The 17,378-nt window shown below is 37.0% G+C and overlaps 1 protein-coding gene across 2 annotated transcripts in view; it reads right to left on the bottom strand.

Moving 5' to 3' along the window:
- SMYD3 (SET and MYND domain containing 3) overlaps positions 1-17,378 on the bottom strand; it is a 424,863-nt gene that overhangs the window by 67,635 nt on the left and 339,850 nt on the right. The window contains exons 6-8 of one of the 2 annotated variants that reach the window (XM_059835327.1): positions 17,129-17,196; positions 14,510-14,612; positions 6,029-6,139 (exon numbers count right to left, since the gene is read on the bottom strand). In XM_059835327.1, coding sequence (XP_059691310.1) covers positions 6,029-6,139; positions 14,510-14,612; positions 17,129-17,196 — 282 coding nt within the window. The remainder of the gene's footprint in view (positions 1-6,028; positions 6,140-14,509; positions 14,613-17,128; positions 17,197-17,378) is intronic. The other variant, XM_059835329.1, reaches the window with a different exon arrangement.

The raw sequence follows: 17,378 nt of genomic DNA, 5'->3' as shown, positions 1-17,378 counted from the left end.
CTTTTATATTCAGTTAGCTGTATTAACAGACTTGTTTTCAACAATGCTGTTTAATCCTTACGTGCCAGGCTTCATCTTTTGAATTAATTTGGAGATCTCATCTTTCATATTGTACTTGGAAAACTTAGTGAAACTTTAAATGCCTGAAAATAAATAAATATTGGGGAAACTGGGACACAAACTTCTGGAACTTGACAATTCAGCAATTTAAAAAGGTGGTACTTAACATATAATTTTGTATTTCCTGTGTCCTAAATACATGCTCCCTGAGGGAGGGGTGATAACTTTGTACTAACACCCGTACAGTGATCTTAGATGAAGCCTTTACATGCTAATTCAGAACAGTCAATAATAATATTTTTTCATGTAACAATGCCTCTGTGATTTAAGCACATGTTCTTCAATGGTATTGCTGAATTTGCATGAAGAACAAAGATGAAAATGTTGTGTAAATTCTATCCTTGGCCATATTCAAGGATCTCTCAGAAACCTCAGTTAGGCAAATCAACCACAGACATATGCTCTAGCAATAAATTTGATCAACTTACGTAGAGGACCATTTACATTCGATGAAATTCCTAAACTACAGTTGTGTTGTTTCCTAGGATAGGAAATAAATGTCAAAACTTCTAGCTGGTTCAGGAACTTATTCAGTGTTTTTTTTTATAAAAGAGCTGGTGGATGTATGAAAGTGCAATACCAGCTAAAGAATTGCAGGTGACATTTTTATGTAGATGTAGATGGCTTGGCTGCTGTTCAGGTAACTTAATTTTGTGAGTCCTTGAGTTGGAAACTGGACTTGTGAGGTTCTCTACCAAAACTCAGGATGCAATATAAATAAGTACTAAGCAAAGCAATAAACTGATTAAAGGAATAATGTACTTACTAGCATTATGTTATTATTAGCTTTGGCAACTATCAAATACTGGCCAAATATAAAAATTATTCGGAGTCAAACCCATTGATTTTGACCTTGTAATAAATAAAAGCCTTCCAAAAAACAAGCTAGACTAAAATATCAAATCCTGGCTCCAAAGGACAAAGACGACTCATAACAAAGTGATTCTATAAGCACAAATCTCCCTGAAATCCTTGGCTGAAAATGTAGAACATGAACAATACTCTGGCACAGGACTGTGGAAAAAACTGTTCTCCATTTAAAATGTTTGTCATCAATGTAATCCCATCTTTAATTTTAATTAATGTAAGGGGCTTTTATGTGCTGGAATGATAATACATTGCCAAGAGTTCAGCTTTTAGGAAGGCACACATTCCAAATTATAGTGGAGATTGATCTTAAAATGGAGCAAATAATAATGTATAAAGCTGTCAGAGATACAATGAACTGAACACATTACAGTAGCAATAACTTAACGTACTGACAGTCACGAAATTTTCTATGAATGACTTTTAGAAAGACATGTTTTTTTCCCCTCTTTTAGTTACTGATTTATTTTTTTTTTCAACTTGGGCCAAAATCAATTAAAAGTATTGTTTAGATTTGTAGCTAGTGCCATTTAATTTGGCAGTAACTGTACTGCCAAAAGGTTCACCTTAATCTTGTCTTCACCAGTTTACACTGATGTGTTAGCACTTGCTACTCTTCCCTTGTCAAATCAGCAGCCAGGCTTCTTGACCAATTGCTAAAAGAGACTGGCCAGCATTATGGTATGACCTCTTAGAATCAAAATGCAGCTGACATTGAGACCCAGGCACCAAAAATTATTTAGGAACCACAGGTCCAGCTAGTTGCCACTGTTTGCCTCCATAGTTTTTCATCCTTGATGACAGCTATGCGCCTGGATTATTCCACGGCTGTGCTCACAGTTGGAGAGGCAGATAAAAACCTAGTACTGTAGAGCAAGCAGAGATTCACTTTGAAGTCCTTTCATCAGCAGTGACCAGTGAGGAACGTTTGCTCTCATGATATGCAATGCAATTGTGACTGCACAGCCATGGACCTCTCCATTTGATCTAGGGCTGTGTCTGCTCTCACTGAGTGTGTATCAGTTGAAGTTGATGCTCAACTTCAACAACTTCAACAGGGTCCCTGCGGTTGGCCTGCAGCCTGTTTCAGTATGCTTGAAAATGCAGCCTTTGCCATGTTACAGTCTCAGATCTAGACAACTGTGCAAGTGACCTGTGTATACTTAAGCAGTGGTTAGAGAAGATTCTTATGCTGTATGAAGTTGCCATATCTAGCTAAAAAGACCAAGTGACTGTGAATTTTAAAGTCATTGCTCATGTCAGAGTGAATTTTGCTGTTTTATATAGCTGTGACATGAAATATTACAGTAAATGAGAAATAAAGAATATGTCTTCATAGATAAGTTGCCTCTTAAATCATAGTTCATCAGAGACCTGAAATTTTAGAAAAAGCCCTCTCAGAATCATGTAACCTAGAATGGCAAAAGAGCACTCTGACACACTACTCCCGTTTGTATGCATAGCTAAACTGTGTGATTGTAGCATGATGTAACCACTCTCTGAGTTTAATCAATTTTAGCACAAATAACAGTGAAGAAGCAGTGACACTGGCTGTAAGATATATTTGTCTACAGCAGCAGCCAGAGACAAATGCTTGAAGTGATCTGCATAAACAAAGTTTACACACAATCTGGAAGTTGGTGTGCTGAAACCTACGTAGTTGCAACTGCACTCCGCTATCCATGTCAGCTAGCACAGAAACATAATCATGTGATTCTTGATTTTGTGTTTATATATACTTCATGGAGCAGCATAATTTATCTCACCCAACTTTATCTGTCTAAAGTGTGGGTATTTACTTGAAGGCATTCCTTTAACTTCTTATATCCATTCCAGTTTTCATAGATTTCTACAGCAAGACAGTATGAACAAGCTGCTTGTCTTTTCTTTGGGTATGGTGGGAGGTTAAAAACTGGCTTAGATTAGATGCCTAGCTAAAGTTAGGAGAAATTAGTAGCATTTTGTAGGCTAAATCTGTTATTTGCTCATGTAGATGTCTCACAGAGCATTCACAAAAATGGTCCCCAATTTAGACAGACTGATCTGGTTTCTGGTCAAAAATCTGTTCAGCTCCAATTGAAACAGTAGCTTCTCACTAACTATGAAAAATAAGGGCAGGGTCTTAGAAAACATGAAGGTTGCTTTTGAACAAAATGAATTATCCAAGGTCACTTACGAAGTCAGTAACTGACTTGAGAACAGAAACTTGATACCATGTTCCTTCTTCACTTGGGCATGTAAGACTAAATGAACAAGCCTTTAGAAAATATAGGAGTTATGAATTTCATTGATAAGAAACTTGCAAAGTATTTTTATAAATATGAATAAATAAGCATACATGTAACTAAGTACTAATACATACAAGGTTTGTATGCCCTTCATATAAACTTTAATGTATATTTCCCACAGGATTGCTTTTAAAACATTACAAAAGATGTAGAATAAAAGCTACAATGGAAATGACTTGACTTATAATTTTCCTTTAAATTGATGTGTGCATCTCAGGAGTGATTCCTCTGCTTTCACTGGTCCCTAGTTTGTGCTCAGCAGCTGGCATGCACACTCAGCAAGACTGGAATTTGGGAGTAACAAGAAGCTACAAACTCTATAAAGTGTTTGTTAGAAAAAGGATTCTACCTTTTTTGACAAGATGACTACAACTGAAAAAATCCCCAACACCCAAGAACTTACTTGAAGGTATAAAGCGTTTCTTAGCCAAACTGGAATTTGCATTTTTACCTATAACAAAGATTTATGAGATGGATTGCTGTTGAATAAACCATCATATTTGCAAAGCAATGCTGTAATATGGGAATTTACTGCTAGCTGATTATATTTATTGAATCACGTTAAATCTGCCACCCTTGATGACCGTTGCAGCCATTTCCTATTCTGTTCATAAAGACTTTGTGTTCAAAAAATTTTCCAAGATGTATTCGAAATTTGTCTCAGTATCAGGGATATTTCAGCAGGGATATTATTGAATAATTTTGCCAACTGATGACTTTTAAGCATCTAAATCCAGCCATTCTGCAATTTTAAACCCCCCAGAATTTCTGAAAATATTATCTCCCACTGTAGCTGCAGTGTTACATGCCTCTCAGCTTACCAAGAGTGACTGAGATCAATGGAAAAAAAACCCCTATGTTTACAAGTTAGTCATGTAAACAGTTATATTTATAAAATCTCTGTCACAGAGAAATGAAATGCAGTACTACGAGGACTGCTGCAGACTATATCTAATCATTCTAGACTGAAGCTGAGAATAAAGATGTCTTCTTCGTAGATATCAACAAAGTTGACATGAGGTTCCTAGCCCTTCACAGACCTCTTTACATGGTAACAATAAGGAAACTACAAAATTCCAGAATGCAGTCACAAAGAGCTTTCTGGACATTTTGCAATATCATCCCCACAGGGAATTTTGCCAATGGGCAAAAAAGATCTATAGAATAGGAACTCAAACCACAGTTAAAAATTTCAAAGAGAAAAAATCATTAATTGATTTTGACCTATGTATGAGATTATTGTTTTCATCAATATATGCCCATATAATTTCACTACAGTATTTTTTGATCTATGTTGACTCTTACAGTGAAGTGTACTGCAGCCTGTGGGTCTTGTTTCTTAAAATATTCCATATGCTGAATGGTCTTTACACCACTTGTCTATCCTTTCACAAACTCTTAAGTGATCCTTAAAGACTCTTTAGCCTGCTTATATTTCTTAATCATCACTGCAGATGTGGGGATGCCATTCCCCAAAACTAATCTAAGATTTCACGGCACTTGAGTGAGCATCTTTAAAAGAAAGACAAAAAAAGAGGTCTTCCCTTCACTGCCTCCAACTAGCATTGCAGCAATCTTTATCAGTCACAGAATGCCAACAACTTTTGCCCATGGACAGGAAGTAATTTAGCATTATGTCATAAGCCTGAAACTTTTCTGTATCCTCTTTTTTGAACTGCTTACTGATGAATCAAAGGATACATTATGTATTCAATGGGTGTACTTTGGCTTGAACACAACTACACACACAGACATCTGTCCTACTCAGCACAGAGTTTAAACTTAGCGGTTTTTATTTTCTTTTTTGTTGTACAGAAATTATTTCATGAATCATACCATGCTCCTTGGAATCACATTTTCATCAATACCTTTCTTACCATTTCTAATCTGCTGGGAACACATTTAGCTATGGCATGTGACTCACCCAAAACAGGCATTTATGAAAATAAGAACAAGTGTACATATGACTAGAGAGACAAAGTGCATAAACTGCAATGAAGCCAGCCTCATTTTGCATATTCCATTTGATCTCTCATCAGGCTTGGAGCCAAAATTATTCTGGCCAGGCTGTATAAATATGAAGCAATCCAGAATATAATTAAACCAGGCTAGGCTGAACCCTAGTAAAAGGTCATGCTGAATAAAATTTTATCTACTACAACTACTGAACTGCTACTCCAAGAACTCATGAAAGAGAGCATAAAAACTACAAATAGTCATCCAAGGAGGTTCACCGCTCTCTCTAACAAGTGCTGAATATATCTGGTAGTTCTTGAAAATTATTGATGCAGGTGCTTGTCAGAATTAATTTAACATTATTATGAGGATAAGCACAGCCTTCCTGTAGTATCAGACAAGTGGCTTCAGTTAAAGCTCCAAGATTATTCTTTTGAACAGAAAAAAAAAATCCTTTCCTTTTAACTTAAAGTCATGTTAACGCTCATGTTCAGAGGTCCTTGAATCTCAAAACTATCTGAACCACATCTTGGAACTGAAAGTGGTCCCTAGCTTTATGAACAATGCATGTTTTAGCAAGAAATTCTTCTTATTACGTTGTCAACATTTCCTGCTTTTCTTTCCTTCACGGTTGTCTTTCATAGCAGCATAAACAGCACTGACGGCAGAGGTAATTTTCTTCTCTATTCTGGCTATTCAATTAGTAGCAAAAGATAAGTATTACATAAAGAAAGGAAAGCTGCTGACAGGCCTTGGAAAATTGTTTCATTGGCAAGGAATTTCTTCACTCAACCTACCTTTTCTTGATTCTGGCAGAGAAGACAGTCACATTCAAAGCAATACTGGCGCATCAGTTGCTTTTGGCGTTCACTGGTGGGCATCAGTGATTCAATATAGCTGATGGTGAGCTGTGTGCAGCACATACAAAACCAGAGTTGGTATCTATAACAAAAATTCTGTATTTGGTGTATGTATAGCTAAGGTAACATTTTTTGGATACAACATTTTTCCAGCATAAAATAAAATTTTATCTTAACAGATGATTTCCTAGAAGAAATTGACTACTTTTACAGAGGGCAGAAAAAAAGGCCCAAAATAATTTCCATGGAGGAACACTTTTTCACATTTCCAGACCAATATGGTTTGAAAATATTAATCCCCCCCAAATTATCACTATTTCAACTTTTCATCCAAAGGAGAGAGAGAGAAAGGAAGGAGAGAGAGAGAGAGAAAGGAAGAAGGAGAGAGAGAGAGAATGGAGAAGCTCAGTATCTGAATTCCCTGTGCATGAAATCTCATTTTCTGTCTAGCTCCAAAGCTTAAGTGTGTATTTAGCACTGGTGTTATACAACATCCAACTGTGTCCAAAAACTTCATCTCAGGGAAGCACCTACTTTCTTGCAAATGTATGTTTGAGCCTGAGGAAAGCTCCTCTTATGTCATACCCATGTTCAGGATGTCTGTGGTGTTTCCTTTGTGACCAAGGAAGCACAAAAGCATTGCAGTCAAAATTGTTGAAACTATTGACAAGAAAATTTATTAAAATTATAAAAGAAAATGCCTACATTTGTGCCATTTTCAACTCCTCATGCTGTATAGAGTGAATTCCAATGAACTACAGAGAAGTCTGTAGTTTGTTCATTTTGACGCCTGCCAGAAGGAATTTTACAGGGCTAACCATTTGTAGAGTTCTTCAAATGTTTAAAGTGCTGCACAAGCACAAACTAATGATAAGGGAAAGAATATAACAAAATAACAGCCCAGCTCAGAGCAGCATTCAGTCATACATGCTATTGAATGATTACACTATACACCCAACACACTTTGAAACACTCCAGAGAGGTCAGAGCTAAAAAAATCTGGTCACATTATTTCATCCTGAGCCTAGACACTTCAAATAATTGGGAGAATTTTCACATGAGTCTCAGTTAAATCATGAGAGTCCACTCAAAGAAATTACAGGAAAACCTGACCAATTTGTAGTAATGACGGTGAAATCCATTGTCAGAACCTGCATTTTGCAAATTAGTGAGCATTCTAATTAAACAAGCAATTACAAGCAACTAAAACAATGCCTGCATTTTTTTCATTTATTATTACAGCATAATTTGATTACATATTGAAGGAGAACTATATTAAAAGAAGACTACTGAGATGGCAAATTCAAGCATTTAAAATGATCATAAGCAGAAAGCCTGTGGAAAAAATAAATATGGTCTCATAATTGAAGATTAATAGTATAATTAATGAAAGACACAGATTAAAGTTCCACAGATAATCAAAAGTTAGAAAGTGTGAGAACTTTGTTAGGTTTTGCATTCTGTATGATGTTCTGTCCCAGCCTGTGCATGTCTGAGTCAAGAGGGGATTAGTTTCACCACTGTTGCTTTACAGAAGAACAGTCTGTACTAATTATTTACACAAAAGCTGTAGGCTTCCCTCTGAGCTTTCTGTGGTGAATGGATGGAAATTGTTTTGCCTATTTCTTTTCCACTCTTTTCTCCCAAGCTTGGTCTCTTCTGCCCCATTCTCTCGAATCTGTCCCTCTTCTGATTCTCTCTTTCTCTGCCCCTTGACACAAGTATCATTTTCCAGTCTTATTGTCCACACCTGGTTATCTAAACCTGGTTTTCAGCCCTCAGTTCTAGCTCCTTATATAGCCATTCTCGGTACAAGGCGCTGATTTTATCACCCTGCCAGTCCCAGATCTGCCCTTCTGCCTCCCCTGCGTGCCTCAAATTACACCTTTTTCCCATATTTGATCACCAACACTCTTACTCTCCCAAGTTAACAGTCCTTGTTGCCTACTTTGGTTTCTCAATGATCTTCAGTGACCCCACCAACTTCGTCCTCCTTTCTTTCCCCAGCTGGTCTTACTCTGCATCCTCCCTGGTGTGGTAAGAAAGATCTGTCTCCTTTCCTCCCACAAAGCAGTTTCCAGTCAGGCTGTACTCCTAACCTCATCCTTCAGCCATTCCAACCCCAATTTCCCCCTCCCATCGCAAGTCTCTGATCTTCATGTCTCCCTGCAACTCACAAGTGTTTTCTGTCAAAATCATTCCGCACACTGGCTTGTTCCCTATCTCTTATCCTCTGCATAACCATTACTGGTTCTGACCCATGTCCTACTGGGCTTTAAGTTCAGGTGGCATCCAGCAGTAAAAGGGATTTAATCAAATTCCAGCACAGTGCAAGGCAGAAGGAATCTTCTAGGAAAAATCATTCATGTGAGATTAGTCTATTCTTTGGCAAAATACATAAGACAATGGTTTAAACCCTACCATTACTGTTGAACCCATCATTTTGAAGGGTTCAGTTCTAATACTGCAAAACAAACACATAGCCAGCATTGAACATTTTTGAAGATACTTTATCTATCTTCAGCCTGCAGGCTTCATCCCTTTCTCTCTTTTCATTTTTGACCTTTTTTTTTTTTTTTTAATCGCTCATGTTGCAGAAACCTTGGAAGTAGGAACAAGTTTGAAACCAGTAATTTCTTTTTTCAGAGAAAAAAAAAAAAACCTGTTACCAAACAGTTGTGGATATGAACAGTCATGTACCAACCTGCTCTGGATTAGAGCATACGACTGGGCAGAAGGAGGAGGGCAAGAGGCTTCGTCACACTGATACCTCCTTTTAGCATTTTAACAACTTAGGTTTTCTCTTACTGTCAGAGGCCCAAGTCCAAATTCCCAGTCCTGCCAGCAGAAATCCACAAGTGAAAAAATGTTTGTAGCTGGCAGACTGAGTGGGAAAATATAATTAGAATATTTAGAAACACGACCAACCTAACGGTGACTAAGTCTATACTAATCATTTAACCATTTAAACATATAAATTGCGTGTTCAAGTCTCTCTCTTACACTTGTTTTAATTTTGGATCCCTTCATTAGATGTAAGGCTCATTTAACTTGTACATATTTAGGAAATACGCCCATTTATCAAAGGTTGTCTTAATGGTATTTGCATGTGGGCTGTATGGTATTAATTAAAACATTATTTCAGCTGACCAAAGCTTGCCTCTTTATTGCATCGTTTATAAAGAATGCAGTAAATCTTTTCCACCAAACTGGAGAATATATATTAAATAACATTTATGAAGGCAGGGAATTATTTAACAGCCATGAGACTTATTGACTCTCAAGACTTTCTCTTTAGAAATGCAGCACTGTCTGAGTCCTGCTTCTCGCTCTGACACAGAAATTCTTTAACCATGGGTATGGTGGTTAGTTTCTCATGTTCGTCATCTGCCAAATGAGGTGGACACAATTTTCCAGTACTGCCATGCTGCAGTGGACTTAATTTATGTTTTTTGTAACAGACTATAAGACAGTGGATTCTGTAGAAACTTAAAATAAATTCTTTTAATGCAAACGGCAGGGAAAAAAGTGAGTCCTCTTGTTTTTGCAATCACGGGTCTCAGGGTTTTAGGGAGGGTTGTGTACAAAAATCTGTTCCTGAGATAGAGTCATATAAGCGATGAACAATCTGCGCTTTTTCTGTTTTGGCATATATGTTCAAAATGCCTTCTAACTCAAGGAAAAATTTGGTTTTCAAAAATGTAATGTGACAAATTCTAATATGTCAAACATACACAGATATAAAACTCCTCCTCATAGAATTATAACAGAAATGTTACATATCTTGGTTCAAAGCTATCATGAAGATAGATTTAATTGCTGGTCATCTGAAATTATGATTTGTATTTAGTATTAATTTTAAAAATTAGTTGCTCTGTAAAAGCACGGTCTGTTATGTGACTTTCTGCAGAAAGATACAAATTTGCTCTAACTGAACTCTGAAGCTGATGAGAAGCCATGCACCCATCTTGGAGCGGAACTGGACCTCAGCTAATACCTCCTGCCTCTCAGCAGGACTAATTGATTTGAGCTATGCACTGAACTAACCATAACTATACAACTTCTGATGGGAGAATAGGCAAAATGAGCTTGTGTCTGCCTGCAAAACACCAGGTAGACACAGTAATTAATAAAAATTATAGCACGCATCTTGATGCTGTTTAAAGTGGTTACTTAAGGGTAGGGAAATGATGAAGACCTCTTCAGAGCAGGCTGCTTGTCTTTTTGAGAAAGTAAATTAGCTGATATGTTACCTAGTCACTGAAGGAGCCCTGGTGATCTCTAGGTGAATAATTTTTGCTTCCTTATAATCCATCCCCATATCTCACCTTTCTTTGCAATACTTAAATTTCCTTTTTGCAAAGAAGAAAGTGCAAGAAAAAGAAATCTTTGTACACTGTCAAAGTAACATCAGCTAAAGTTACAAAAGCTGTGATAGTCAGCACTGCAACTAACATTATCTTGAGGAGCAAAAAGGTGTTATTAGTAATTAGTTTTGAGCTGCTGGAAGCAAGTTTCATAAAGTCCTGTAGTCTTTTAAGTAGGGACATATAGAATAAAATCCCCATAAAAATCTATTATTTCTTTCTTCCTGCTATTAGATCCAATTATGCTCAAAAATCTGGTACACACTAGAGTCTACAGTGTTAGGAGACCCCTTCTAGTCATCTTGACCCTTAATCTATGCATGGAGATCAATAGTTGCTCCCAAGCCTTGTCCTCCTTTCACTCCTTTCATTCTTTCCTCTGCTCCCTATTTATTTCATTCCCTTTATGCCAGTTACAGGACAAAATTCACTTAAATTTAGTGGTGATCATTACCAGCTGGTCAAGCACTAGAATTTGGGGTATTAGCATAGACCCATACCACCTTATATGAATTAGAGTCAGAGCAAGGATGGGGAAGAAAAAAAAAAGAAAGTCTACCAAGCTTGAAGGAAGTTTCCTATCAAAGCCAAATTTTCACTTTAAAAATTCTACATTTAATGAGGATTATAAATGTCATTTAAACAGACAAATAAGTTATATATTGATAGAAATGAAAGCTGTTATTCTGAACATCAACTAAAGCATTCACTGGCAAAAGCCAATGGGAACATAGTGTGTTTTTGTTTAAAATAGTAACTTTCTGTCCTCAAAGTGCATGCAATTCCGTAGAACTGCATTAGTATAAAACCCAAATAATATACCTAAAGATAAATCTGAACTTTTGGTTTCTGAAGCAAAGTTTAAGGACAAGACACTTCTCCCTCTTGCCAGCTTTCAGTATTTTACTATGATTCCTTCAATACACTTTGTTTTCTTAAAGGTTCAACTTGGGAAACCATGCAATTATACATGAATCCCTTCTTTCAATGCCTACAAAAAAGTAACATTCATGATTTCTTAGTGCTTCAGGACTGGCAACACTGTCTTTGCCACAAAAAAGGCCCAGATGGCTAGTATTTTTGTGTATGATTTTAGGAGTGATTAGTTTTCCAAATATACAGTGCCATCAAATTTAGCACTTTCATTCCATAAGGATTCAGGCAAACATTTTCTGGCTCAGGAGTCCAAATTTTCTACTGCCTGAGATACATTTTGGCCTTAGGATTTGAACAAATTTTAAAGCCCAAACCAAAATTCAATTAAAAACCACTAAATGCCATATGCCTTTCTGTCAAAAACATGCAACGCCAAAAAAAAATCTGCCTAGACACAAAACTAAAACTGAACTGAAACAACTTCCATCAGGACATAAAAACTTTCTGAGGTTCTCATAATCTTGAATGCTTTTCATCACTGTTTTGATAAATACAATTACTGTGTATTACATGAGCACCCTAAAGTGTGGTTGGGACATAAATATTATTCCCGAATAAATCTGCATCACACTGCAGCACCTACATCCAATGTAATAATATCTCTTCTGATTTACAACCAAGATCAGGTCTACTGGTCCCTCCCTCTTTATCCAATTGTGAGATGACTACAATGGTCAGGCACCTCAACTCCCTGTGTCTTTGTTTTCCCTGTGACTATAGGTGGTCAACAACTCCTTAACATGAGTAAATTATTGTAGTGTCCTCTGATAGAAAGCACTATTTTTACTTCTCACTGGCTTAGTGAACACATCATATTGCAGTGGTTGATACTTTCCTGGCAAGGGTCCAGAAGCCCTATCAAGTTTAGTCCTGTATGGATAGTAAAGCCATAGCCCTCTTCTACTAATCTGAGCTTGACTTGCTACTTAGCTTCTTATTTCTAATAAATCTTAGTGCTTATTTGCTTTCTATTAATTATGACATAGGGGATCTCATTCAGTCTAAATCTAGTGTAAGTTTGAACAGGATAAGGCAAGTTTTCTACTGCTTATAATTATTTAGTTTTCTTGTTGTCTCATGACTTGAAACAATGTTCATCATACCACCTCAGAGCACTCGATTTATTCAGAAAACCCAATCAGATTCCTCCCTAACATGTATTTTCTCTCCCATCAGCTCAGATCATGACCTCAGTAATGTAAGTAAAAACTCAGCTCAAAACAGGTAATACAGTTTCACATACATAGGTGTGTAAATTCAATATATGGCTATTAAGAAAACTGAGCTCACTCTGCTGCAGGCAAGTAGTAAAGCAGTGTGGAAAGAAGTTGTACCAAAGTTACCATGCAGAACACAAAATGAAAAGTGGTAGCAGTTGTGTAAGAGGAAAAGTAATTGGGAGTTGAAAATAATATTAAACTGTTGACTTGTACATACCCTCATAATAATTTTCTTTTCCTTCCTCTTTCCATTAAAGATACAAAGTGAATATTAGTTTAGATCTGTTCTTTCTCACTTATGTCCATTTTCTTCCTTAGACACATCCTTATTCAAAGAAGCATGTACCTCAGACTGAGACTTTTATTTCCAGGTAAGTCAAGAGGGCACCTGCTTTAACACAGCATATATATATGTGTGTGTGTGGGTGTATATATATATATATATAAAAAAAATCTTACATATTCCTCAAGGCAAGTTTTCCTTTCAGTACAAAACCCAGCAGCAATAGTCACAACAAAGACACCAGAACCTGAGCTCTTTGGAAAATTCTGACTTTATTTTACTGCCTTATTGGATGTAAAGATTTTTAGAAAATACAATATGGACACATAAGGTGCAGTCATTTTAAAGCCTGTATTCACACAACTACCAAAGCCACTGCAAACAAAATGGTCTTAGCTGCCCTGCCCTATAACTTATATTTATTTCCTGAATGTCTTACAAATGACTTGCTTTATGAAATTTACCTAGAAAAATATATCCATGTACACAAAAATCAGATAGCTTCAGAATTTAGAACTCTAATAATTAACCCAAAGACATCCTGGGAAGACATTAAAATCTACAGTATTTTTTAATAAGCAACCCATTTTGGTATATTGGGAAGCCAAGAAGAAAATTATGGTATATGGATAAAATGGAAGAAAAGTGTCTATAATTTGGCTTGACCAAGAAAGTTGTCTACACTTAATAGCTCACAAAAGTATATTGCATCCTAAAAGTTTTCTCTCAGCAAAAAGATAAGTATGCAAAAGCATTTATGTTGGTTCTCCACATTATTTTGCCTAAAAAAATATTTTACCATTTACTTGTCAAAAAGTAAAACACTTCAGAGGGAGAAAAAGAGATACTACTTAGAAAACGTATGCCCTTGACCTTCCCAGAGTTTGAAGCGCAGGCATGAACCATATTTACATTAGAACATGATTTTGAAATGACCAGCAGCTAGGACTGCATAGGTCATTGGTATATGTAAAATTACATATATACACATCTTTGCAGGCCTTACTAAGCAAGTCCAATATTGCATTGCTGCAAAAGACACTTGCTTTGAAGTGTTTACCTAGCCACAAATTATTATTTTCAAAGTAATAAAATGCTGTTGTAAAAACAAAGCTGAAAATACCTTAGATCAAATAAGAAATCTCTTGAAAGGGATATTTTGAAGTGTTTTCTAGTGAAATGGACAAGAAAACAAACCTAGTCTTGCTACTTTCACTGTCAATGAAAGGTTTACTACAACAGTATGGTTGCAGCCTGACAAATGCTTATTGTTGCAATGACTTAGTGAACACTGCATTCCACCCAGAAATATTGTAAGTGTTTCCATCAGGGTAAAGACATTCAAATACAAACAAAATGAAGTGCCTAGAGGAGGAAAGGAGGAACAAGAATTTATCAAGACTACTAGTGATTTATGAGAAGTAATGATTATGGGGCCCAGGCAGTGTGAAGAGATGATTCTATTTATCATATTCCCCTGATAGCTATGTGCTACAAAGGGGCATCAATATATCATCAAAATATTAAGCTGGTGGCCCTGCAGTCTGGAATTTATTTAGGGAGATGTCATTGTTGCAGGTGTCTGTGATGGAAGGGAGGACAAGTTAATTACCTCTTCACCAATCTGGATCTCTCGGACAGAGCGAAGTAAAAGCTGGTATCCTTCAAAAACGATCACACAGTTTGGGTCACAGCTGTGGTTCAGCAAAGACATGCTGTGAGGGGTGGTAGAGGGGGAGAAAGAGAGGGAAAGAACTTTACAGAGGAGCCTCCACTGCTATTCCCCTTTGATCATTTAAAACATGATTACATCTGAAGTATCAAGCAATTAAGTTACGAAACAAATAAAATCCCTGGTAAATCAGCTGCTCTTGGTTAGGGGAGGAAAATTAATGCTTAGAAGATATATATTCATTGCTAATAGGAGCCATGCCTGTATCTCTTCATGTGTTTCTGCCTTCTGTGTACTCAGGGCAGGAGGGAGGCGATAGCGTCCCAGTGACTCCGAGAGGCCTGACTCAGGGGAGGGAGCAAAGCAGGTAAGTGAGGAACAAGGCAACCTGGACATTTCAGAGCAAAAGGTTAGTATATTGGGACTGTATTTTATTTCTGCTGCTTCTGCTCAGTTTCAGGGCACTAACCTTACTGGTTACCCTGACAGTTAGTGGAACCACAGCTCAAAGGGGCCAGCAATCAACCTGTATTTCATATCAGGTAGAAAATGGAGTATACTATGTCCCAAAACCAAAGTACTTGGTGTACAGAGTTGAAAGAAGAGATACAGCCGTTGCCTCTGTTTTATGTATATTTTGATTCAGCCTCTGTTCTTGTGGCATGTGACAGCTGAAGCAGCACAGCTCATTGGGGAGCTGCTGCCACCCCCAGGAGACACAAACGCTGGTGGATCTCCTGATACAGATATGCCCTTCCCTCTTTTTTGAAGGAGACTGTTAAGAACAACGTGAACAACATCCACTATATACTTTTGAGTCCCATGTTTCATTAGCTGAGAAACAACTGACTTTGCCAGGCCAGCATCACTCCCATAGCAGACGTGGGGCTGATGGTTCTTCCTCTATGGGAATGACCCATTGAAAGAATAATTCTGGCATCATCAGGCTGGAAGAACAATTTTTGGCTTATCCAGCTCCTGGCTGCCTTTATTTGCTTTCCTTGTCTGCCTGCTTCAGCAACTCAAAATCTCAACTGTTGTTGGCAAAACAGAGGATGTTGCCGAGGGTCAGAGCCTTGCACTAAACCATGTTTATTCAGTTCTTGACTCTTAAAGGAGCTATCAACAGGAGCCTGACTCTTGATATTCCTTCTGGTCTAATAAAACATCTGTGGTTAATCTCCACATGGACCCTGTAATGTACACTGGGAGAGAGTATACATTTCACTTACTGTGAGATCACTGGGCATACTCCCAAAGCTGCTGGCAAGGTGATGCAGAGAAGGACCACAGGATTTTATCTATTTTAAAATATATTGGGATGCTGAAGCTATCAAGCCATGCAACAATATACAACCTCTTAATGAGACTAAGCAAATCACTTTTAATCAAATTTCATATCATGGAAACACTAGCGGGTTTGATGACAATTTCATCTGGAAGCATATTAATTCATCTGGAAGGGCATTTGCCTAGGATTTGGGAAACACAGATTTAAGTTCACAATTTTCCCAGCTCAGAGTGATTTGTTACAGCAAAACTCAAACTACTCTGAACTGACTGGGAAAGTGTCTTTCGTATACTTGGCAGTGCACTATCACAGAACATAGATAGACACTTTCTTCACAGTCAGGGGCTTTTTTAAACCAAAAGAAAACATTTCACTAATAATAATGCTCCAAAATAATGTTCCATTTTTCCCAAGTATGTGAAACGATTTGTTTCCATTCCACTATGAAATCAAATGACTGTTCTGTACTTTTCATAACATTAATTGCCATGTCTTCCTAACCACCTTTCCCTTATCTTTACCACCAGGCAGGCCTCAAGATATTGTGTCCTTAGTCAAATCTTACACGTGTGACATTAGTAGAAAAAGAAACAACCGTGGCAGGCCCACTGAGGTATTGACAACATAGTTCAACCATGCATTAACAAAAAATTGAGATGGTAAAATATAATTTTAAGCTATACATACTAATTTTCCACATTAATAATTAATAATTACAGGTAACTAATTCTATGAAGGCAAAACCTTCCCTGGTATGTACTTCTTACCTAATACAAATAAGAAATAATAATAATAAATTAAAATATTAACATGCATCTCTCTTTTCACCTTACTGGTTTCTTAGTTATGGAAATTTACTAATAAACGTGTTCAATCTTTTTCTTTTAACTGCCAGTTCAGAAGGCTGTCGGCTGCAAAATATCTGTATTCTAAAGCAACGCTGAACAGGTTTCCTTTTACTAGTCCCAGTCACACATTTTTGATGTCAGCGTTTGTTCTTACTTAGAAAAGACTACTACCTCCATAAAAATAAAATATAAAGATTAATCTTATTTAAACTGTTTTAACTCTGTAATCAGGACTATTAAGAATGTTTTCGACTTGATCATATTTTTTATTCTCCTTTAATTTATTTGCATTTCCCAGTTTCTCATTTAGACATGTTACCTGCTGCTTTGATGGCCCTTACAGCTAACAAGGGAAAAAGAAAAAAAAAAAAAAAACCCTAACATAGATTTTGCCTGTGAATGAAACAGTGTCCACAGTACCTGGGATACAGGCCAACACCAACATCCTGCATCTCTCCATTACTGATGGTGAAACAGTTACAGGTCACCTGTAAAAACAAGGGAAAAAATCCAGGATTACCAGAATCATTTGGAAACTCCACACTCAAGCGAAAAAAACTTTCAAAATAAAATGAAGGGGCAATTGGTAATTGGATGGGAAACATTCAAGCCCAACACTGGTGCTCTTTCATTTTAGAGCAATCGCATCTGGGACACACTCTCCTGTAAA

The sequence above is a fragment of the Gavia stellata genome, chromosome 2 (assembly GCF_030936135.1).
Source record: "Gavia stellata isolate bGavSte3 chromosome 2, bGavSte3.hap2, whole genome shotgun sequence".
Taxonomy (NCBI): domain Eukaryota; kingdom Metazoa; phylum Chordata; class Aves; order Gaviiformes; family Gaviidae; genus Gavia; species Gavia stellata.
The sequence above is the reverse complement of the archived record's forward strand: the minus strand, read 5'-3'. Positions and strand labels throughout refer to the sequence as shown.